The sequence below is a fragment of the Dryas octopetala genome, chromosome 1 (genome assembly GCF_963921425.1).
Source record: "Dryas octopetala chromosome 1, drDryOcto1.1, whole genome shotgun sequence".
NCBI classification, from domain to species: Eukaryota; Viridiplantae; Streptophyta; class Magnoliopsida; order Rosales; family Rosaceae; genus Dryas; species Dryas octopetala.
The window spans coordinates 2,160,494-2,184,563 of record NC_141366.1 but is presented as its reverse complement, the minus strand read 5'-3'; the positions used below and the strand labels follow the sequence as shown (position 1 = coordinate 2,184,563).

At 37.7% G+C, this 24,070-nt stretch overlaps 4 protein-coding genes across 5 annotated transcripts; 2 read left to right on the top strand and 2 right to left on the bottom strand.

Annotated features, from left to right (window-relative positions):
• Positions 1 to 6: 6 nt before the first annotated feature.
• Positions 7 to 2,992, bottom strand: SLP1 (Calcineurin-like metallo-phosphoesterase superfamily protein). Of its 2 annotated transcripts, none has more exons than XM_086227747.1 (8): positions 2,708 to 2,992; positions 2,047 to 2,147; positions 1,795 to 1,908; positions 1,298 to 1,504; positions 1,073 to 1,208; positions 761 to 936; positions 377 to 465; positions 7 to 234 (listed from the first exon to the last, which is right to left on the bottom strand). In XM_086227747.1, exons 1-8 carry the CDS (start codon positions 2,937 to 2,939, stop codon positions 156 to 158), a joined length of 1,134 nt encoding a protein of 377 aa, XP_086083873.1. In that variant the 5' UTR covers positions 2,940 to 2,992; the 3' UTR covers positions 7 to 155. The 2 variants fall into 2 exon arrangements, with proteins under 2 accessions (XP_086083873.1, XP_086083865.1); XM_086227739.1 differs by having other exon boundaries at positions 1,292 to 1,504; positions 2,708 to 2,991.
• Positions 2,993 to 13,926: 10,934 nt separating this feature from the next.
• On the top strand, positions 13,927 to 16,753 carry CHX24 (cation/H+ exchanger 24). The gene is made up of 3 exons (XM_086229166.1): positions 13,927 to 14,327; positions 14,405 to 15,412; positions 15,490 to 16,753. Exons 1-3 carry the CDS (start codon positions 13,989 to 13,991, stop codon positions 16,702 to 16,704), a joined length of 2,562 nt encoding a protein of 853 aa, XP_086085292.1. The 5' UTR covers positions 13,927 to 13,988; the 3' UTR covers positions 16,705 to 16,753.
• A 594-nt stretch (positions 16,754 to 17,347) lies between these two features.
• On the top strand, positions 17,348 to 19,081 carry SEF (HIT-type Zinc finger family protein). The gene is made up of 5 exons (XM_086229538.1): positions 17,348 to 17,581; positions 17,677 to 17,821; positions 17,910 to 18,012; positions 18,482 to 18,588; positions 18,709 to 19,081. Exons 2-5 carry the CDS (start codon positions 17,717 to 17,719, stop codon positions 18,910 to 18,912), a joined length of 519 nt encoding a protein of 172 aa, XP_086085664.1. The 5' UTR covers positions 17,348 to 17,581; positions 17,677 to 17,716; the 3' UTR covers positions 18,913 to 19,081.
• A 542-nt stretch (positions 19,082 to 19,623) lies between these two features.
• LAC3 (laccase 3) lies at positions 19,624 to 22,122 on the bottom strand. Its single transcript, XM_086234365.1, has 6 exons — positions 22,001 to 22,122; positions 21,740 to 21,891; positions 21,330 to 21,574; positions 21,046 to 21,174; positions 19,983 to 20,939; positions 19,624 to 19,868 (listed from the first exon to the last, which is right to left on the bottom strand). Exons 1-6 carry the CDS (start codon positions 22,118 to 22,120, stop codon positions 19,738 to 19,740), a joined length of 1,734 nt encoding a protein of 577 aa, XP_086090491.1. The 5' UTR covers positions 22,121 to 22,122; the 3' UTR covers positions 19,624 to 19,737.
• Between the last annotated feature and the right edge of the window lie 1,948 nt (positions 22,123 to 24,070).

Sequence of the window (24,070 nt, the reverse complement as noted above, 5' to 3'; positions counted from 1 at the left end):
AAACTACAAGGCAATGACAAATTGAACTTAAGCTCCAAGTCCTTGTCAACATGCCCAGAGAAGTGCTTTAGACTGATTTCTATAAGTCAAAGATCTCATCTAATTCCATTAGTTAGATCTTTCAAGAGAATTCAAACAGATTCAGCCACTAAAATTTAGTTTACCTCTGGCCTTGAATTAAGAACTCCACTGGACATTCCAACGTCAATCCGCCATATGCTACAATTGTATTTACTGCAGGGAAGAATCCATAAACTTAAGAACTAAATCTATCAAAGATGAGGACGATCCCTTGCCAGCAACCTTGGTGATACAAAAGTACATTCAGTTGACATAAAAGAAGAGAAATGCCCAAAAGAAAAGTTTGGCTTCTTACCAGTTTACTCCTGCAGTTTGAGGAGTATGCCCCACCACCATTGCCTTAGCGCCAACTGCTTTAAGGGTCTCTTCAAGAATAGAATGAACCTGACAGAAATTACAAAAGCCAAATAAGTCAGCACAAGACTGTTAGCTTGATATACAGAAGAAAAAAAATTTGGGTCTAGTGGTTGTCCAACAAAGACAACATTCCAGAACTCAATAGTGAATAATAATCAAGGAAACCCCACTCTGAAACTAGTCCTGTTTCTCCCATTTCCCATTTTCTAGGTAATCTTCAGTCCAATCCAATATTAAGCAATTTGAAACAAAGAGTTAACACAGCAATGAAATCAAAACAACTGAATAAGCAAAGGAAATCAAAACATTGTTATTTACTTGCCTGGTTATCCTGATAGTCATCGTAATCTTCAATATCTCTCGAGTACAAGCGGTTCCAAACTACACTGTCATATCCCCTGGTGGCTATGAAAGGGATTTTAGGGTTGTCATCACTCTCACTGAGGCCTCTCATCCAGTGAGATACTTCCCTGTTCATCCTCTCTATGCCATATGCAACTGCAGAAGGACCAACACTCCTATCAGGCGATGCAAACAAGAAATAAATAAAACTTCTTCTATAATAAAAGTTCCAGCAGCCAATGACACCAGAAAACCACTTTGTTCAAATGGTAGTACTACATCAAATTTTTACCATGGTGAGGAACAAGACCACCATGACAGAAGACCCAATCATTAACCTTAAGAACAACAGCATGCCTTGCTAGCTCGCATGCCAATGGACCACCTGGTCTGAAAAGGATTGATCTGGCAATCACACCCTTTTGCCTCTGTCCTAATATTTGGAAAATTTTATCAGAAGTAAAATCAAAATAGTAACTCGAAAAAAAAAAAATACAGAGGATTTCAGTACCCTCACTAAATTCCATGGATCCCAATAATTTTGGGACACTTTCCTATCTTCTTTCCACCTTTTAGAGACACCAATCCAGTCTACAAAAGCTTCTTCCCAATCATCTCTATAGTCATCCAAGTATTCCAGGAAATCAATACACTCTTCAAATGCTCCAGATTCCACGTATCTAAAATCCCCTTCCACATTCATACTCTCATGATTCCCATTGACCTAAATCATTGCAGAGAACACTGTCAAACATATTAAGTACGAAATAATCTACAAATATATATATTTCTCAATCTGCACCAAGATAATTCAATTGAAGAGAGTCCTTAAAATTATTGCACAGTATTGTGGATTGTCATCTTGCAAAGAGACCTGTATGGAAATCAGTGTTTCACAATGGCCAAATACATTCTTGATACATCAAATCAGATAATGAAAACACAGTAACTAAAGTCTAAAGCATCTAATAAATTGACCCAACAGTAAGGATGTTCAAATTTTGCTGCACACACCTGAAAAACTGCTCCACCTTCAGCTTTTGCCTGTATATCCAAGGACCGTAGCAAGGACAAAATGGCTATTTCATCTTCACCTCGATCAAGTATATCTCCAAGTTGAATCAATACCTACAGTTACAAAGAAAACAGATTATCCTTATGTTGTTCAAAAATTGGTAGTTTAAGCACAGAATGACAAAATTAGTCACTAGTGAAGACAATAACAAGAATCTTAAGTATTCTGAACTATGTAAACTAAAGTTATACCGTTTCTCCACCAGTCCATAAGTCTTGACCATCAGAACTCAACACACCAGCAATCTCGAGTGCACGTCTTGCCTTGTCAAGGTCTCCATGCAGATCCCCAACTATATATATACAAGTCACATAAATGCACAAGTATTAGTAAACAATGTTATATTGGTAAGCCTACGACTCTATGAGCCGACTAGGAAATGGCTAGGAAATATACTAGAGATAATGCCGATCACACCAAAAAATTGTTGATTGCAAGAATTTGTTCACATTCCAACATTTTCAAAGATTAAGGCCAGAAAATTGCCAAGAGTATCATGATCCATATCTTTACAATTTCAGTGAAAGTATGACGAAAGAATTAAAGTGTGCAACTAGTATGCTAAAAGTGGAAGATCATGCAAATTGCAATGCACTCTACACTTTGAATTTGGAAATTCAATCATAAAACTGACCATCAGTTCAGCCTTAATACAACAAAGGAAGCATATATTGGCGACCCAACTACTAAAAAAAGCTATATTCAACTGCAACAATAAAGCTAAATAAACAACGAAGAAGAAGAAGAAGAAAACGCAGAGATATTGAGACAGAGAGGTACTATAAAGCTTTCTTTCTGAACCCAATAAACATTTACACAATATACATAAAAGGAAATACAAAGAAGACGAACCGGCGACAATTCTGCGACCAGGGCAAGAAACAAAGGTGGGTGGGTTTCCACTGACGACCATGGGCTTTGAGGCTTCTCCTTTGCCAGAACCATTAGTATTCATAGAAGACGAAGACGAAGGGGTCTCCAAGAGCTTGCGGGGTTGGGAAGGTGGAGGCAGAGGCAACGAGTTGAGACAAAGCGAAGCCATTGCTTGGGCAATAGCAGTTTGTGGGAGTGAGTCAGTGACCATTCATATTGCTCCTCGCTGTTTTTCTTATTTTGCTTTTCACGGAAATAAAAAAGAAAACCCATTTTCCTTTTTGTTTGTGCCATGAAGCTCCTCAGCCAAGTATTTGGTATATCTTCTCACCCACATTTAGTATTTGGTATATACCTTATATCTTCTTCCTTTATATTTTACTTTTCTTTCTTTTTCACCTGATTTTTTTTAAGGGTCCTGGGGTGGAACCGTGGAGCTTCTTTCATTGTCTCTCTGGCTGCTTGTTCCTTAACCTTTGTAACTTTGTTCGTTTATTAATGGCCAAAACAATTGACAGTTTGCTAGTTTGCTAGTTTTCTAGTTTGCTGTTTGCTTCTTCATCACCATTCACCAACAACAAAATCTATTAAAAATAAATAAATATAAAAGTAAGTTATAAAATAACAAGACCCAGTTAAAAATATTTCCTCTGTTACAACTTACTTCCATATTGAACACATGCTAATGTGTTAGTAAAGATCTAGCAAGGGGCTCAAGTAAAATGGCAACAGGGCAAGAGAGAAGCAACAGCCTATGCATATAGAATACTGAGTTGGGTTGGGCCCAATATTGTTTTCCAAACTTAACCTAACTATTAACTAGAACACTGTAATAACATGAAGATTGGGCTAACCCACCATAGCCCATTACGAAATTCACCAGTATCTGGCCCATCCCAGCTATAATAACTCACTCTGTGCCACTCACATGCGATGAACAAGAGCATCTTAATTAGTATCTTACAGTAATATTATTTTATTACATTAAAGTGAATTAAACTCCAAACCTATCCTAATTGTAACAATTACTCTATCCAATTAAGTTAATACCAACGACATCTCACAATAACACTGGCACTACTGAGTGAGTGGAAAACCAACCAGGCATAAGCCATTCAATGGACACGACCCCATAATATCCCATATCTATGTGGATGATCCAACCAATGAATATTGACACTTATTCAATAGTCAGTCACATGCATATATTATCTTCTTGGAACCAAATGCAAGTAGCCACTAGCCAATCTAATCACAACCACGGCTGCAAATGTGACTCATAAGTCATAACATGTACACTATATATAATGATATAATCTATGGCCCATAAATTTGGTGCATATTTTTGGTGGTCACGTACGTTATATTGGGGGGTCCTGGATCCCCCATCAAGTCAATTATGCAGCATACCTACCTACCTGTTTGTTTCCACTTCAAACCTTAAAATTACTCATGACAGAAGCAAGTTTTAATCTTAACATCAACAATAAGTTTAACTTGGGTGATATACGCAACTGGGCCAAATCTTATACTGTCTAAAGGATTGTTTAACAGTTAATATAGGCCGATATAATACTGCAGGAACTCCATTCTGACTCACATTTACTCATACACATGTTAAAAGGCTACGAATTCATTAATTTTTTGTTCACGCACACTTCTTGTATCAATGCAAAGGCACTTTACACCTAGAACGCACGTACGATTCACTTTTTTATATTTTAAATCTAGAATTTCCTGTAATAGGGTATTACTATATATTTTTTTGTCTGTCTGTCTGTCTTTTTCATTACATTTATACTATTTTGAATCTTGAATTTTAGACAAATTTAAGCTCAAAAGAGGGCATGAAAGAGGCTGCCATGCACAGTTAATGTCTAGTACGTAGTCTAGCTAGCTAAACATAGATTGGATTGGGGTATTGCATTGGTAAAGAAAATAAAGATGGACATGTGAATATGTAAATCTACTACGTACCTCCTCTGGATCTTATTTACATGTGTCAACTGTACTTCCTCCCTTTCCAGTATAACATCAATGCGTCCAGTCACTCTCAGTTCACGTACGCACGGATTCCTCTAGGTTTTAGGTTTCAGAATTTTTCAGGGGCAGGCCCGCACTGCCTACCCCTAATGTAAACAACCTCCTTTTCATGATTTAATTGGGTTACTCAATTTTGCTACCATGCAGACAATCGTAGACTTCAGACTGAATTCATAAGTTCATTCAATTCTGAAGTATATATAATTTTTTGAACTGTCTAATTCACCTACATGTCTTTGGATCATTGGCCAGAAACCAAAAAATGAAACAAATTAGGTTATAGAATTTCATTATCATATTGTCTGTTTGTCCATCAAATAATATATATATTTTTTATTTATTTAAATTTTAAATTATTTATTTTTTTAAAGAAGATTTTATTCTGATAGTATTTAGAACTGTATAGTGATAGAACTAATGAAATTTTTTATTACTCTCTTGAACGTTTTGATAAAAACCAAAAACGAATATAATATACAAAAATACGAATTGATGGAGACTATGGAGTTGAGTCTGAGTCTGTGGACTCTTGGGATGCACGGGGCATTGCTCTCCAAGGACCCCCAACCATGAAATTGAGGGAAGAGAGGGGGACCCGGCGCCCCATCCGGATCAAGCGGTACGTGTATTCAAAAGTGGTCAAGAGATTGTCGGGGCGGACCCCACCACTTGACCCAAATTATCAAGACAAGATTCATCCTGATCCTGTCTAATTATTCTTTTTTTTTTTTTTTTTTTTCTAATAAATGGTGCACTAGACCATTTGTATTGCTCGTACAAGGACCTGAGAAATACGGTCAAAAAATTGGAATATTTAATTCAAAAATAATTAGCAATAAAAGAGAGGTCCAACATTGTTCACATTCTTGCATTTTGTACCATTAATATAGTTTGTTTTTTTTTTTTGTTGAATTCTTTGTTATGGTTAATTGTACTTGCATTATCTACTAATTGGTGATGGACACCGGTAAAATTTTATTTGGTTTGGTGTTTGCCAAAGATTTAGAATTCTTTTTCTTCTTCTTGTGAGTAAAATTTTGGTTCAGAGAAGCATTGTATTAAAACTTGATTAGCAGGTAAGGGTGATGAACAAAATATTGGATGAGATAGGAACTTCCAATTTTAAGTGGGTGCCAATATCAGCCAGAAAAATCAAAAGCGTAGGGTGATGCAATAGAATATATAAAGGGAGGAGGACATATTAATGATGAACCCTGTGACCCACACGTGGAATAAATATAAGCTTGGGGTTCTTATTTAGAAATCAGAATTAGGCTAATTAGCTAGCTTAATTGACAGCACAAATAACAGGGCCTGCCGACTAAGGTTGGTCAACACCTTTTAAGTTATGAGTACCAGCCACTAGCCACCAGCCACCGTGTGGTAGCTACGCGCGTGTGTGTAGTTTATGAAAGTTAAATGGTGTGTGACCGTAATAGTAAATAGCATAATAATATATCAGGCATCAGCACATGAACACACACAAATAGCATAATAATATAATATTATCAAGTTACTTAAATTATAATATATGTATAATTATTAATTTTAAAAATTTTAAATATTTAAAAATATTTTTAAAATTATTCACATATTATAATTTAAGTAACTTAATAAGACATTAACACCACATTATTATATCATATAAAATAAATTTTTCAGGATGACCGATCGAGCTAGCCTCGCAGGCTCGCACTATGGGACGTCTCGACATCTTAAATCTTAAGTTGACGCTTCCATTGGTAATGACCAAATTAAATGATCTAATTTATTTTAAACACATTGACATTATAATGAATTTAGTAAGTGCGCGCTGCCAATTGTCCAAAAGTCAAGTTTGAAATCCTACCAATTTCAAGGAAACAACTAGGATATATAGTGGATATAATTAATATTCATTTATATTAATTGTGTGGGAAGTTCTAGCTACCATGATGCCTGCTAGCGTCTGTATGGATCCAGCAATGTGTTACTCACTAACTTACTCATCAATAAAAACATAATTAGTGGAAATGTGGAGTGTTATTATGTATTGAAAAATTATAATCTTTAATAATAATTTATAAAGAGTTGGTTGAGAGTTGATTTGTGTGTATAAGATTGAAGGTTCAAAACCTAGCAACCACACTTTGTACTTATTTTTCTAAAAATAAAACATAGATCAAGGAGGAGATTGGCCGAAGGTGGATGTCGAAGGGTGGCCGGCAGTGGTTGCTAGAGGTAGTTGTTGGAGGGTGGCTGGAGGTGGTGACCGACGGTGGTGGCCGAATGTGGTGACCGGCGATGGTCGTCGACGATGGTGGTCGCCGGAGGTGAAGAAGAGAGAGAATGGGGCGGTGAGATTTCAAATACTTAATTACACATGATATTTGAAATCTATGGGCTTGAACCTTTCAATTTCAGGACAAATCCAAATTACTTCTTTAAATTAAATCTAAACAAATTTATTTTCACTAAATTCAAATATCTCCCCACAAATACTTCCATCCAAAAAAGCCTTTTAAGCTTTTATGCTTATAAGTTATAATCAATTGGTTTTGGATTATTTTTTTCAATATATCTGGAATTCAAAATTTTAAAATCTTGAAATCTTAAAATCTTTGAACTGGAGAACCTTCGGATTTTTTATTTTTTTTTGGGCCAACAACCCTTGGATATCCTTAAAATCTTTGAATTTGGAGAAATTGTAGATTGTCCTAGATCTTTGAATTATGCGATAGAAATTGTAGATTCAAGATTGAATTGAGTCCTAAATCTTAAAGTGTAGATCAGGAATACAAAAAAAGGTGGAACTGTGGAAGTAGGTGGAGAAAATTTAACCCATCATTCCATCAATTAATAAAAAAGATGGATTTTATTAAGTTTTCGGCAGAGTAAGGTCACTGGTCAGCCAGAGAGTGAAGCATAAAATTAAGCAGAGTAGGGTCACTGCTTTCATTAAGAAGCAGCAGCAGCACTGCACTACTAGCCTTGTCCTTACTCCTTAGAAAAGGATAAAATTTTGACCAAAAAATAAAAAATAAAATTAAGTGGCCAAAAAAAAAAAGGAATAAAATTAAGAAAGCGGTAATGACGAAAACACCCAGATTTTTGTTTGTCCGAATAGAGAAAATTCAGGAATGAATGGCAATTGATGCAGGCAGGTCAGAGTGTACGAGGGCATTTATGTCCTTTAAGGCAGCAGAGTAGTCAGTCCAGAGAATTGAAAAGTAAATAAAGGACAACGAAGCAGAGAAAAGACAAGAGACTTTAAAAGGTATGGGGGGGACTTTAGACTTTGCTGAGACTGTGCCTATTCTCTTCTGCAATCTGATGTACTTACGAAAGAAAAAAAACAGAGAGACGCAGAGAGTGCTTGGGACTTGGGACTCTTAGGGAGGGTCTACTCTACTCTTCCTACTCTTAAGTCTAAACCCCAATGCACTGCACTATGCCACATCTCTCCTCTTAATAATTAAACCTTTCTGTTTTTTTTTTGCTTCACAATAATTAAACAATTTTGAGTTGGTGTATAGTAGAAACTGATATAAATATAGTTGATGGTGTTATTAGGTTTGCTCGAGTGGTGACTTTGGTAAGGTAAAATGTAAAGAGTTAGAATTTGATTCCTTCTAATGTAACAAGAAGAGAAAAAGACAAAATTATAGTTGCTGGTGTAAAATTATCATTTTTTTTTTATCAAAGGTGTACAATTATATTATTGTGAATTCATCAATAATTATAATTTAAAAATTATAAAATGTTTTCGTATGTATTTCGATTCTTTTTTTTGCCAAGAAAAATACGTATTCTAATTCTTCAACTTACTACAAATTTACTACAAGACTCATCAAATATATAATAATTAAGATACTAAAATGTGTATTCATATATCATTTGATGAATAAAGTTTTAAAGAAATTAACCAATTAAATCCTGATTTTGTGGTGCCCTTCTTGTCCACGCTGTCACGCACACACATATATTTGTATCTTTAAACCCAAACCCAGAGCCCCCACAAAGGAGAATAGGTTGGTGTCTTCGCAGTTCCCCTCCAATCCCCAAAAGGGCCAAGTTTATTTTATAGTTATTCTTCAGTGAACAACCTCCAACAAATATAGTTAATTTTTCCCTCTAGTAGTAATAAAGTTTGTGTCATATAAATTGCCCATATGATAAAAAAATGTTAAGAGGAGGAAAAAGAGAATCAATATTGAAAGTCTCATTAGATAATCATAGCGATGGATCGCAATTTCAGAACAGAAAAATGTCAATAAAGTGTTGAAGCACTCAAACTTGAGGCAATTGCTGGACAACGAATACGAGTCTTTTGGTCATTCATTTTTGGTAGTTATAAGTGCAATACTGCAATGCAAGGGCATCAAAGTCATTATTTATGTTGCCGACTCAAGACTCTCTCTAATTGGGATTATTAACTAATGATGATTGCTTTTGACGAATATATATGGGGGGTTCCAAAAGTATAAATTAATTCTTCTCTGACAAGTGATGTTGGGATGGTGAAGTGCATTCGTTTGACCATTGGTACAAATGGTTAATTGACCCACTCACAACTTAATTAAATTAATACTTAAGCTATCAACTCATCAATCAATACCTCAATTATTTTTTTCTTTTTACAGTAATACGTCTAGTATTTATTTGTTTTCTGCATTAGAAAAGATCGAAATTTGAACTTTTATAATTGTAAAATTTATTTTGTCACCTTCTCTCGCTGCTTGAATTAACCTAAAAAACTTAATGCCGCATAATTATCTATGCCTCAAGTGGGTGCCTTCAAACTTTCAAAGTAGCCGTCCATATCCAAATTCTTGTGAAAACTCATAAACTAGAGTGTGAGTTTCAATGTGTCACATGCCCTTAGAATTGGATATAAAGCAAATCCTGGAAACTCTAGAGAGAAGATTTTTGGCTTCGAAGTGTGTTTGTTATAACTATAATAGTAGCTAAGGTTATTAAATAATGTGTCAATATACGACTAAATAGCTCGGAGTAATTAAGTACATGAACTCATCATTGACCGAGAGCAATTTTATTTATTGAATACGTTTGGTGACTTTGGTATTATTGCATTACAATTTTAGAATGTTAAAAGTTCAGACTTGTTATTATAAAAGAAATCGAATTTAAAATCTATCATTCATCACACAGTTTTTATCCATTTATGACGAGAATAACTTGCATGTCCCGGGAATACCAATAGGTGGTATCCACATGCTCCTCCTCTCTCTCTCTCTATCTCTCTCTCTCATTCATGATTTCACACAGGTGGTATCCCAGGGATACCTAAGTTATTTTCCACCCCTAGCATTGGGCTAGGGTTGAAGCACGGATTTTTGGATTTGCAAACAAAGACTGAGTACGTTTATGATATGGGATGGTAGTAGCTAGGTCTTGCCACATTGCTACCTTCGCCAGGAAAATTAAAAGTTAATTAAATTACTTTGGGCAAATTTGCAATAGTGGAGAAAACAAAGGTTAATAGTTTGTATGTACATTGTACAAGAACCTCAGTCCATTCCACTTCCATCGATCGACAACTACCGTACACATATCCCAGAATTGAGGTTTGAGTATCGTAGTCGGCAGCAGCGTATAAAGTAACAAGAAAATAAAGCACTATTGAATGTTCAAACTTCAAAGCAAATAATAATAATGATATTAAATTTAATAAAGAAAAATAAACCGTCCCTCCACACAAACTTCATCGATGGTTTTAGTTGGTCTAAGCTCTTCCATCTTATTCGTTCCCATGTTCCAATAAAAGTAACTCAATCTCTATGCCCTCACGTTCCTACCTCCCTCCCCACCCTCTTATAAATACACCTCCTTTCCTTCCTAACTTTTCTAAACCCACCCACTAACTCAGTTATAGCTTGCTAGCTGGCTACCTACCCATATCCATCTCTCATATATATTATTCAATTCATTTAGAAGGGCTTTTATTAACAGTAAGGAAGAATCTGTAAAGCTCAGGAGGGATAGCGCCCATAAACAAATGAAAGGGTTTTGATCTTTGTCATCGATCCATTGATTAATGGCGCTATCTATCCTGGGTTTCACGGCTTCTTCTTACTATATATATCTTTCTGCTGCATTAATAATCTCAAGGCTCCGCAGGTATGAAATTAACTACGCGCGTGTCGTTTTTAGTTTTGCTTCTTATAATTGTACTTTGATTTTATTTTATTAGGTTATGATTGGTTGCAATAAGTTCAATTAATGTTCATTTCTTCTTGGTTTTCCTTTGGTCTTGTTTACTAATCTTAGCAGGATGTATATAATCACCGATCAAGGATAAATGACTTGTACTCCGATTTTGACATGTCTCATTTCTATCTACCACTGAAGCTTGTGCACTAGCTTAGTTGCTTTTTTTTTTTTCTCTTCTTAATTGGTCGAAATAAACTTCATTGAAGAAACAACAGCAGGACATAAATAATTTTGGGACTACGGTTCTGGGATTTCCTTTAAAGGGTAAGTTAAACCAAGTTTATTTCCTGATTAATTAGTACAGTTAAGATAGATGATTTAATTTATGGTTCTTTAATTTTCTCCATCTTCCCCCTTTTTTCTTTCTTCTTGTTCTAGCAACTAGTAATTAATTTCTTGCTAGCTGATATACTAGCTATATTTTCAGTAGTGCTGTATCTTACTTAATTTGTCCAGCTTTGGTGTTGTTGATTTCTTTCGAATATCTTATGATAATTTATGTTTTACTAGAAAATTCGATCGAAACCCTAGTCATATCTTGAGTAAGTCTTTTTGAGATATGGAAACAATATTTTATATTAATGTAATGTGTTTAATTATAAATTATTGACATTTTGACCAAAATAATTGAGTATATTCTGTTTTAAGAGTAGTTTTAAAATTTTCCACAATTATATATGCTTTTCATTGCCGAGTCTGATTCCAGCTAGCTCAAACCCTAGTCGATCTTCTCCAGAAGAAGACTTGTGAGTTGTGAGAGAGAAATTATAAGGCAGGGGTTTTTTTTTTTTTTTTTGGGTATAGATGAGGCCCAAAACAAGAATATTCTAGGGGAAGTTGAGCTAGGGTTTCATGCCTTGACTGAAGCTTTATGCAGGCAGCTTTTATATTAATAATGGAGATGTTAAATAGGAACTGTTGATGTTGACTACTTTCCTGCTTCCTTTCAGGTCACGGTCTCGTTGTTTTCTTTTCTATTCATTAATTAATTCCTCATTCTCATCATCACCATCACAATCACCATCACCAATACCATCATCATTATTATAATTATTATCATCTCTCTATTAAAAACAATAACTTAAAACCCTGTTAGGTTCGAGCTTTCTTTATGAAGAAAGAGTATTTGTTTATTTATTATTTATGAAAGCCAAGAAATAGTATTTAGAGAGTTCATTTTTAATCTCATTTGTTGGCTTGTTGAAAACAATAAGATACTGATAAATAACAACACATTGTTGATTTTCTAATTTGATGACTTTAACATTGTAGATATAAAAATATTTCAAATTTAAATAATTGATTGGATATTATTAGCTTTAACTGATCGAATGTGTAATAAAGATTCACTATATATCAATATAACACTAGCTATATATTATGAATGATATTTGACTCTTTGATAAAGAAAACGCATATATGTAGTTTATCCATTCTATAAGATCGATAACAGGTTTAAAATGGATAGTTAATTTATTTTTGTTGCAGACGATGATGGTGAAGTTGACTTCTTCATACATACGTGATTCCAATTATATATATATATATGCTTTGATGTATGGTCATTATCCGTTCTCTGTTATAGAATGTAAATATGAATCATGTGGTTGGCCATTATAAGCTATTAAGCCACGTGCACGGCTGGGATGAACTGTTATTGGGCGTACTGATCAGAAACTTGATGTAACTTTAGGGTACAAAGTGTATCCTGTTATTTGGGGACAAAGGAACCAACTTACCTGCAATATTTGATATGCCATGATTATCACTTAGACAATGATGAGATCTTCATCTTCGGAGAAGATGTGTGTAATGTGCTTCAACAGAACCTCCACCTTTGTTAACTGTTTGCATCTTCCCTCTCACGTACCCCTTCGGTAGAATATGTATTTAGTACTTCAATGAATTAATCAAGGGTTCATTATGATATCCAGGCCATGCATCTTTGGCTCTGAGGTTTATTAATTCATGAAGAGTCATCGTGTATGCTGAAAAATGGAGTTGACTATTTTGAATATCGATTCATTAAAATTTGTGTTAAAAGGTCCATATATATAAAATGAATTAGAAATTTAGAACAAAGAGATTTCTTACCCTTGAGTTGAAATGAGAGAGAGAGAGAGAGAGAGAGAGAGAGAGAGAGAGAGAGAGAGAGAGAGAGAGAGAGAGAGAGAGTATGGACCCTTCTGATTTCGGACAGGGTTAGCCGGCAGAACTTGAAGGTTTTGTACGTGGGTCGTCATGGGCCGTCATGGGCCGTCGCCCATGGGTCTATTAGTTAAATCCAACAAGCTTTCCTTTTGGTTGGGCCCGAATCTAAAAGTTTTCTATTCATTTTTTTATTTTTTATTTTTTTTTTCTAAGCTTCTAGTCGAGTCTATAAAATTCTATTAAGCCACTCATTGTAAAGAGGTTAAATGCTTTGCATCATGTAACCAAAAAAAATTCTCTATATAATATTGATTAATAATTCAATATTCACAAGCTGTTGAAGTAATTTGGAATGGCCGTAGAATTTATTCCCTTAAAGCCAATTTGGATCTCCTCCCCATGGATCGAAAGTAAAAAATATCGACTAGTAAGTAGTATCCATGATATTTTTCTTATAAGGAGCACTAGATACAATATTAAAATAAACACAACTTCTCCAATATTCGTTAATAAACCAATTCAATTCTTTTTAAATTTTAACACATGGAGCCATGCCGGTGGCGGTACCGCATGTGCGTTACTGCTAAATAATACCTCACAAAATGAAATTATGAAAAATGGGGAACCAAACAACATTCTGAACTTCTTTATATCCTTTTCATCCAAAAAAGAGAGAAAAAAGAAACCTTGGGCAAAAAACAAAAAAAAAACCAGAAAAGAAAGCTTCTTCATATCCCTTTTTAACGCATGTCCACAGCCCTTTGACCCTTTTCTGCTCTCTCTCTCTCTCTCTCTCTCTCTATTTTCTTCCCCAAATTTGCATGGTTAGGGTTTTCAGGCACCATTTTTTTGCATGGTTAGAGGATTCCCACTTTACCATCCCCCCGGGTCCGGGCCCCACGGTTGGAACGGCAACTCTAACGGTTTTCAGTCATCCCTGAAAACGGTGGCGGAGGGAGCAGCGGTGGCCGGTAACGAGTCGAAGATGGGCCTCCCCCAAGCTTATAATTTAATTTCCTGCCAAGAGGCTCAGGTCAACTCACACCCCTTTGCCTTATTTCTTGGTGACAACCCTTTGAAATTTCCCTACACGGTCATCTTGTTAGAGATATCACTGGTCGTCATCACCACTCGTACCCTCCGCTTCCTCCTCAGACCTCTCAACCAACCAAGAATTGTCTCAGAGATCCTTGTAAGTTAATTAATTTATATAATAATGTTACATATATACATAATTATTATCTATTGAATTGAAATAAATTTGTTTAGGGTGGCATATTCATTGGACCAAGCATATTAGGCCGTAGCAAGAAGTTCACCTCGGTTGTGTTCCCTGAACAATCCCAGTTCCTAATAAGAAATATTGGAATAATGGGATTCATGTATTTCCTTTTTCTCTCCGGAGTGAAAATGGATTTTTCCCTCGTAACAAAAACAAGAAAGAAACAATTGTCAATCGCAGTTGTTGGGGTTGTGGTCCCCTTTATTCTTGTAACAATTGTTGCATTTATTTTGCGTAAGCACATGGACAAAGAGCTAACCAAGATTTCATCCATCGGTGCGATTTCATCCACCTTCGCTCTACCTTTGTTCCCTGTTCTCTACCCCATCCTAAAAGAGCTCAACCTCCTGAGCTCCGAGATCGGACGGCTGGCATTGTCCATATCAATAATCAGCGATGCGATCGGGGTTGCTGCAATGGTTGCATTCGAGGCCGCTAAGCAAGGTGAGGGCGAGGCCAAGGATGTGTTGTGGTATTTGATTTCTTTGGTGGTTTTAGTGGGCTTCACTGTGATTTTCGTTCGGAGAGGGATGCAGAAAATTATTGAGTACACCCCAGATGGGCAGCCGGTGGACCAGGCCTACGTGGTGGCAATTTTGTTGGGGGTTTTGGTGATGGGCTTTTTCACGGACATGTTTGGGATAGCCATTGTCAATGGGTCGTTTTGGTTGGGGCTTGCGATCCCAGATGGGCCTCCGCTCGGAGCGACACTGGTGGAGAAGAGCGAGACGATTATAATGGATGTACTGATGCCGTTTTCGTTTGCGGTTATTGGGCTTTACACGGATGCGTATGCGATGAGGTTTGTGGGATGGGCCGGATTGGGCCCATTGTTGGCCATGGCTGTAACAGGGTATGTGTCTAAATTGGTTGCTACGTTGACGACTTGTGTGTTGTTTGAAATGCCATTGAGAGATAGTGTCGTTGTTGGGCTGATTATGAGCTTAAAGGGGCAGGTGGAGCTGGTGGTGTTCCTCCATTGGATGGACAAGAAGGTAAGAATAATGATGAATAAAATATCCTGATGAATAAATCCTGACTTGCAAGTTGCAACTTACATATATGCATGCAGATGATACAGATTCCAGGGTTCACAATGATGGTGCTGTTAATCACTGCGGTGACAGGAATGGTGACACCGTTGATCAGCATACTGTACGACCCAACAAGGCCATACATGGTTCACAAGAGGCGAACCATCCAGCACACCCCTCCCGCCGACGCCGACCTCCGTATTGTCCTCTGCATCTACGACGAAGACAGCACCGCCGCCCTCATCAACCTCCTCGAGATCTCCAACCCAACACCTTACACCCCCTTCTCCATCTTCGCCCTCCGCCTCATCGACCTCGTCGGCCGCGCCGCCCCCATCTTCATCGACCACGACAACGAACGCGAAGAGCCCGACTCCAAGTACGCCGTCTGCAACACAATCCACAACGCCCTCAAGCTCTACCAAGAAAGCAAAGCCGATGACTATGTCCACCTTCATGCTTTCACCGCCATTGCGCCCAACCGAACCATGTACCAAGATGTTTGTGAGTTGGCCTTGCTCAAAAAGGCCACGCTCGTTTTGTTGCCTTTTCACAAGGAGGGCTTGGACACGCTTGGCGGGGCCTTGACCGAGCTTGTCAGGCTCGGGGTTCGGCGCGTGAATGCCAATGTGTTGGCCCACGCGCCTTGTTCGGTTGGAGTGCTTGTTGACAAGGGTCATCTCCGGCATCCGCTCATGGCCTTCAGGAACTGCAAGCTAAATTTTGCTCTGCTGTTCCTGGGCGGAGCGGATGCCAGAGAGGCTCTTTGTTACGCGGATAGGATGGTGGGGAATTTGAACGTGTCTCTCACTGTCATTCGGTTTCTTTCCTACAATTTCCAGGGGGATGATGAGATAGAGAAGAAGTTGGATGATGGGGTGGTGACGTGGTTTTGGGTGAAGAATGAGAGGAATGAGAGGGTCAGTTATAGAGAAGTGGTGGTCAGGAATGGGGCGGAAACAGTTGCGGCCATTCAAGCAGTGAACAAGGACGATTCTTATGATCTTTGGATTGTGGGGAGGAAACAGGGGATTAATCCACTTCTGCTGGAGGGACTGGATAATTGGAGTGAAAATCAGGAACTGGGGATCATTGGGGACTATGTTTCGTCTTACGATTTTGGAGGTACTGCTTCTGTGTTGGTGGTGCAGCAGCAGATATTGAGAGGCCAAGGGACAGATGGGTCAAAACCCTGCTCTACATGTAACCTATGGTACAAGCTCAAGGATATGTATGCTGATTCCATTATGTAGCTTTTGCTCATTCCAAATTTCCAATATATATGTATTCATTTTTTTTTTGGCCAACAATATATATGTATTCATTAATTAGCTGACTCCATCTGTTTTAGATATATTGTTCATATGTAATTTACCTTTACACATTCTTCATATGTAATTATCTACTCATTTGGACATATATACTCATGCTCATCCGCATTACCAGCTTCCTATAAAATGAAATTAACAAATTTACTGCAGTTTAAAGCTCCTGCGCGCTCTCAACTAAAATGAAAATGTCATCAACTTTAGCAATGCCACTGAATCTATGGAAAGAAAACTTTTTTATTGTACATATTTTATGTGTCATTTTTTCTTCGTCATAAGAGAAACAGATATAATAGACAGTATATACCCGTTGCATAATAATTTCAAACAATAAAATTATCTGTACTACATTTACGGATTTACCACTAAAAAACCATCTTTGAAGGACATGTCCTTGATAGACATACGATTGGTTTGTGAATAAGGCCTGGGCTATTGGATAGCGATTTAGATAGAACTATTAATTGTTTGGATCGCAAATATTGGGCTTTTAGTTATCAATTCCATGGTCCATTAGCAAAATTAATTTCGACTCAAATCCAATCTTGGTGTCCAGCCCAAATCTCTCGCTTTCTTCCACGGCTTCTCTCCGGCACTCTCTGCAAGGTCCTGCGCTGTCGTGGAGCAAACCCCCCAACCCACTCCCTCAGATGGTCTCGCTGATACTGATACCATTCTTTCTCTGCTTTTTTTGATATGCTTCGAGAATTGACGAGTAGCCAAATCTTCAAGTTCAATATGAGATGAGGAATTTCACCCAAAACCACTCACAGTAGTCTCCGAATTAAGCTGACCCACAAAGGTTAATTTGCTTGCTGATCATGTTTTCTTCATTGAATGGCATTGTTACCGTTCTTCTATAAATTTCTCTTATTTGTTTGAATTTTACACCACCAGGATTTGCCAAAGGGGACCCCTTTTACGTCTTTCTGCAACAATGGACGATGACATCTCCAACCCATTGCGCCGAACGTCGGCTCGAACTCGCAAGGTTGCTCCAAAAATGGTTGCTGCCCTTTTGAGCAGTGACAACCGAACGCAGGTACATTTTATTTGGTTTTCGTTTCTGGGACTTTGCATAAGTTTCTTAGAGTTGATGTTGATGTTGATGGATTACCTTGATGTTTCAGGCTACCCTTGCTCGGCTTGAAGCTTTGGAAAACGATAATGCGGGTATGGAAACGGTTGAAGTTAATGACGATGATGAAGCTTCTCTTGATGATGATGATCAAGGTCCGATTTTGTAATTCTTTGATCTCTCAAGTCTTTTGGGTTTTATTTATTTTTTCCAGAAAAATTATTTTCCATTATTATGCGAAGAGATATAAACCCTATTGATTCTTTTGGCATCTGTACGTTTTTGCATCCTAAACTTAAGTTCATTATGATTTCAAGAGATTATCGTTTACGGTTTTAGTCTTTGGGTGATGCTTATTAGCTATGGTGTTTAATTATGGCAAAAAATGGTATGTAAGAATGGGAGAGGTTTCTGATTAACCTCTCTCTCTCTCTCTCATCCCTTGAAACTAGGGTTTAGGCCATCAAAGGCAAAGGTAAAGGTACGTAGTCTCAGTGGGATTTATTGTTTTGTTCCAGTTAAATTTGGTTTAAGCTCATAACTTAAAAACTTGTGGAATTCCTCCTGCAATTGTTGATGAAATGAAGAAAAAAGAAATAACAAAAATTTGAATCCTTGCTGCAGTATATATACAGAAGAAGCAGTCCAAGGGCACCAAGCGTAAAACCCGGCAGGCAAAAGCTCTTGAGGCCAGGAAGGCCCCAAGAACATTTCTTGAGCTTTTACATGAGGTAACAGGGAAAATGCTGCCTGTATTCCTTTTCGAATCTAAATTGCCCTCATAATTTAGGAGCCACTTTAGCTCTTGCTCAAAAAGATATTAAGAGAAGCTTTCTTTCCTACAAGAACAGGCAAATCTCGAATCGTTGCCTGCTCATGTTCCCTCTTATCTGAAGGCAGCAGTGGGACCTCCAAGCTCTACCTCCCGCCGCCATTTCTGTACAGTTTGTGGTTCTACTGCCAACTATACATGTGTGAGGTGTGGGATGCGCTTCTGTTCGTGTCGTTGCCAGAATATACATAATGATACTCGCTGTCTGAAATTTGTTGCCTGATTGGTGAGTGGTTAGAACCATCAAAATTTGTAATTTTACTGAAACTGGATGCTGATTGTTGACAGATTATAATATGCCAGAACTCTCATTTACTATGTTGTATAAATATTGCACTGTACAATTTGGATTTAGATTCCCTAAGAAGCAGGTGCACCATCCTTTACCCAAATTTTTTATTGTAATGCAAAAGGTCCAGAAAAGAGAGAAGAAAGAAACCATATTTATCCAATTGTGGTTAATTGTTTCTCCTGCAATCAAAGAAATTGCATAAGAGTTGGTATCAGATGTCAGATGTCAGATGTCTAGAAAGATTTTTCCCGGTCTTTCTGTTGTTTGATATCAGATGTCTAGAAAGATAGTCAACTTGGTTATGATCTCATGTTAGTTAGGAGCTGACTTTAACATAAGAGTTGCACCAATTTACCTCCTGAACGGTTATGGAGACTGCATCCTGGGGCAGTTAGCACCATCTCACCGCATGTATAAGCTAGATTGAGCTCATGTTGGTTTATTTATTTTTTTTCTTTTTTCATATTGAGTTATCAACTCGTCACCAAAGCTGGAATGAGGGAGCTAAGATAAGCAAATTGTTAAAAATCTGACATCCTTTTCTTTGATGTTGAAAACAATTCATAAACATGTGAAATCAGCTGCTTGCTGGAGCATTGTTCAATTCTGGACTTACTATTGAAAAGAAATCATACTGGAAACTCGTGATGTCAAATCCAGTCAAACCAATACATATTAAACTTAGATTGCAAGATAACAGCAAATCTTGCAATTGCAATGCTTCAGTTCTACAACTAGTGATGTTCTGTTGATAATTTAACAAACGGGTAGATCTGCTGGAGGCGGTATTACAGACTGCAACGGTCCATCTCCATTCTCAACTACAAAAGCCATTGCTAAACCCAAGACGAGATGGGCATCTAAGTGACAGTGCATCAGCCAGACACCTATTTGGATCAATGAGTAAAAAACATCAAAATAGTGAAATCTTTACTAGGTAGAAACACAGATTGAAGTAATAAGAAAGCTTATTGTATGAGACTCCGAAATTAGTACGTTACCTGGATTATCAGCCACAAATCGAATTGCTACCCATCCACCTGGAGGTGTTCCAATGGTGTTCCTCAATGGTGGGTCAATGAGGTTGAATTTGGCTGTATCTGTTCTTGGGTTGAAGTTGCCAAATCCTGATCCAATCACATAGAAATGGTACCCATGAAGATGCATAGGATGGTCCTCAGTTGTCACAATGCTGGTGTCCTGCAACACAATTTGTACACCAGAACCATACTTCATCTTGTAGAGCTTGGTTCCACGACTAGGTGTCCATAGCCCCCGGCTCACATTACCCGTATAATCGAATTGCACAGGAGGAACAGGTGGGAAGTCTGTGGTGAAGACACCAGGTACACCATTGTAGTAGGCTTGCATTAAGGAAGTGGTTCTTGGGAACACAAAGGAAACATTGTTCATACTAGCTGCAAAGCGGGTGTTGTTTGGTCCTTGACACCGAGGGCTGTTAGGAACTGTGCAATTAATCAGTCCTAAACCCACAATGAAATACAGGTTTTCGTCGATCTGTGTAGGGACTTGGACCTGGGAAGGGCTCTTTATCTGAGCAGAATATGCAGTCGCGGTTGCTGTATCGTTATAGGCTGGTAATGATGGGAGGGTTGGTACTGAAGATGAGCCTTTCTTTGAATTGCAAGCAACAGACTTGTATTCAAGGATAGCAGTGGTGGTGGTGTTGTCGAAGGGCGCATTCCTGGCAGTCTGATAAGCACGTGCAGCCGCGTAGTAGCGAGCAGGGGGCTGATCAGCAGTGAGGAGGACATCTGTTGTTTGGCCAGGTCCTATCATAAGAACTCTGGTTGTGAAAGGTTTGGTGTATGAAGCATCAGCACTCACAACAATCAATTTGTGGTTGGCAATGGTAAAGAATAGTTCTTGATTGAGTGCAGAGTTGATGATTCTGAGGAGAATTGTCTCCCCTGATTCCACTGGAATCCTCACAGTTTCTGCATTGTAATTTTTGTTATATCAACCACTTGATGTCACAAAATCTAATAAAGTAAGAAGGTGGTGAGTGGTTAGCAGAGCAAAGTCTGGAATTATATGGCAAACCTTGCTTGGAGCATCTATAAAGATCACCAGGCTGACCATTAATGGTGTATGCATCAGAGGCATTTGGTGCCCCTCCTGTGAAAGCCGCCAGCCTCTGGACATCCAGGGGGTTTCTATCAAACCATTCCCCTGTATATTCATAGAATGAAGTTCAGTGTAGATTCAGATAAAAATAAAGGAAACACTGTCATATAGGATCCAAAATTTTCAGATTTGATTTTGGTGCATGTAGTATTGCTCTGAAAACAAAGAGGCAAGTGAATGAAAGGGTTTTCTGGTTTTACCAAGAAGAAGGGGAACTTCTTTCTTGGGCATTGAGAAGGGGTATGGAGAACCCAATCTGGGATAGATTATGAGGGCTCCATAAACAGTGGCTCTAAGCCATCTGCTGTGAGCATGCCACCACAAAGTGCCTTCTTGGTCTGTAATTGTGAAGCGGTATGTGTATGTGGCTCCTGGTTGGATGGGGCACTGTGTCACATATTCAGGTCCATCTGCCCATGGATTTCTCAGCTGCTTTAGTCCATGCCTGCAGGATTAATAACAATAATCAGTATCAAAATTATAAGCACTGAAGATGAATGTGTGATTGCAAATATCCTAAATTATTTCTGTATGCATGCATGTATGAGCAATATACATGCAGGATTGTGATGAGCATGGTGTTTATGAAGGTTTATGGTGTGATGAATACCAGTGGATGGTGACATTGTATTTTGCACTATTTGTAACTTTGACAGCAAGTGAATCTCCATTTCTGACTTCCAATGTTGGTCCTGGAAATTGCCCATTGACTGTGATTGTGGTGTGGGTTTTGCACAGCCTCTTCACTGGCGTTGCTTGAACCTATATTCAATCCACACAAAAATGAAAACCAAATGCTTATATCCAAGTCCATTTTATTCTTGACAATAGAAAGAAGACCATGATGAATATGATGAATCTGAATACATACAACAAACTCATGGTAGTGAGTTTCTGCAGCTGCAAAAGAAGCTAAGAATGCTAGGAAGGCAAGAAGGGCAAGGAGGAGGCAAGAGCACCATGGCTTGAGAGTAAAGTTGGAAGCCTCCATTGGTTTCTTAACTCTTTGTTAATGAAATTTGTGGGTGTTGAGTGTGAGAAGACCCATAATAGAGCAGTTATTTATGCTGGATTAAGCGGGAAAGGGGACAAACAATAATCATTTATTTTATTTTGAAGAGAGAGTTCAAGCAAATTAGGTTTAGGGTCAACAGGGATACGCTTAAGATTTTAAGGCAGATTAGTCTAACCATAAAGGGAATTTGGTGCACCCACTATCCCCTCCCGAATCACTTGTTAAACAAATGGAGATTCTGTGCTTGAGCATGTATGTTAGAGGCAACTGGCACTCCCACTTCCTTTACATCTAGTCTCAACCAAAATTTACCTAGAGACAAGTTCTGCTTCACTTAATGCGACTAATTCACTCACTAAGGAATACGAGTTTTACATGACATCATATTGAATACAATCCATAATTAGCTACTCATGATCATCTTCTAACCAATAGAAAAATTACTATGGTGGTTCTTAAAGACCATATTTCACACATTAGCTTGAGGTAACTCGTGTTCAACGTCCTTTACTAAATTTACGAAGCAAATTGATAGTTGACTAATATTCTAGACCATTTGACAAAGGAACATTTACCCTCTATGAAAAGTAGAAGAAATGTTGTATTTTATTTTGTACTTCAGTATCTCCCATGCTTAGTAAGTGAACTACAAGACCACTTGCCAAGCGTCTATCATACCCTGTGGACCAACCCATTTTTTAAAGTCTTATGTTCGCTACCAAAATTTGTGTCATCCCTCATTTCATATCCTGTGGTATTTTTCTTATATTTTTAAAACCTAGAAGTTGTAAGACAGTTGAAGTGGGTTGAATTAAAAAGGTTTGGTTTGGTTGGTAGAGGAAGGAGAAGGAAGTATGTCTTTCTGCTTTAGTTGACTACTTTTCTGTTATAAAATGATGCACCAAACATCCCTCCTTGTGAAGTCTATGGACTTGGACAACGTTATATCTTACGAAATAAACAATATAGGCATTGGCTCCACCATCTTTATTCAGCAGATACTTAAACAAATCTTAAAATTTTAATTCTCAACTAATATATCTGTTTCATTCGTTCATATTTGAAATAATTCTGTTTCGAACCTGCTGTATTGCAATCCTCAAGTGCCACTCATTAGATGAAAACCTTCCTCGGTTCATGAATTTGAGTGCCACAAAGTATAGGTTACTGAAACAAAAATTGTTAGTTGACCGAAAATGATAAAAAACAAATAAATAAATAGATACAGTGAGAGAAGTAGCAGCACAGCTGTGAACCGTCTCACCAAGCTGAAAATTACTTGTGGGTTTGTCAACATGTTTCGTATTGTTTAAACATCAATCAAGGCACTAATTAGCATGGTGAGTAGTTATCTTGTGTATTATTTAGTATTTGAAATGAAGCAGGTTTATTTGACAGGTCCACTATCCAAACTTCCATTGTAACAGGATGATCAATGCTGCTTACAGCCAGTTAGTTAAGTGCTTATGATGAATTAGGTGGCCTGCCAACTGACTACACACACATCAAATCTAGTCAAACTTTTGGGTTCCTAACCATGAAACTAAAACTCGTGAACATTCCAAATTTGGTGAGTAGTCATATACGCCATCACTTACCATTTTCTCCATCCATTAAACTGCTCCAACAATCCAGCCACTTCTTTGATGTCTTAATAAAATGCTTCAAAGAGAGCGAGGCAAGGGCAACGAAATATATTTGAGTGCTACTTTTTCTGTAAAATATATATATTTAAAACCTTCGTCATCTTAAAAAATGTTAGAATCCCCAACTAGCCGAATACACATCTAAGCCATTACAAAGTTTAGAATGCAAGGTGATATTCTCGAAGATGATAAAGGTCTAATAAAGGGTAGTATTTTTTCAAAAATGCTTGGGGTTTCATCAACACGTTTGATAAGTCTGACTCCTGGACCTAATCTGGGG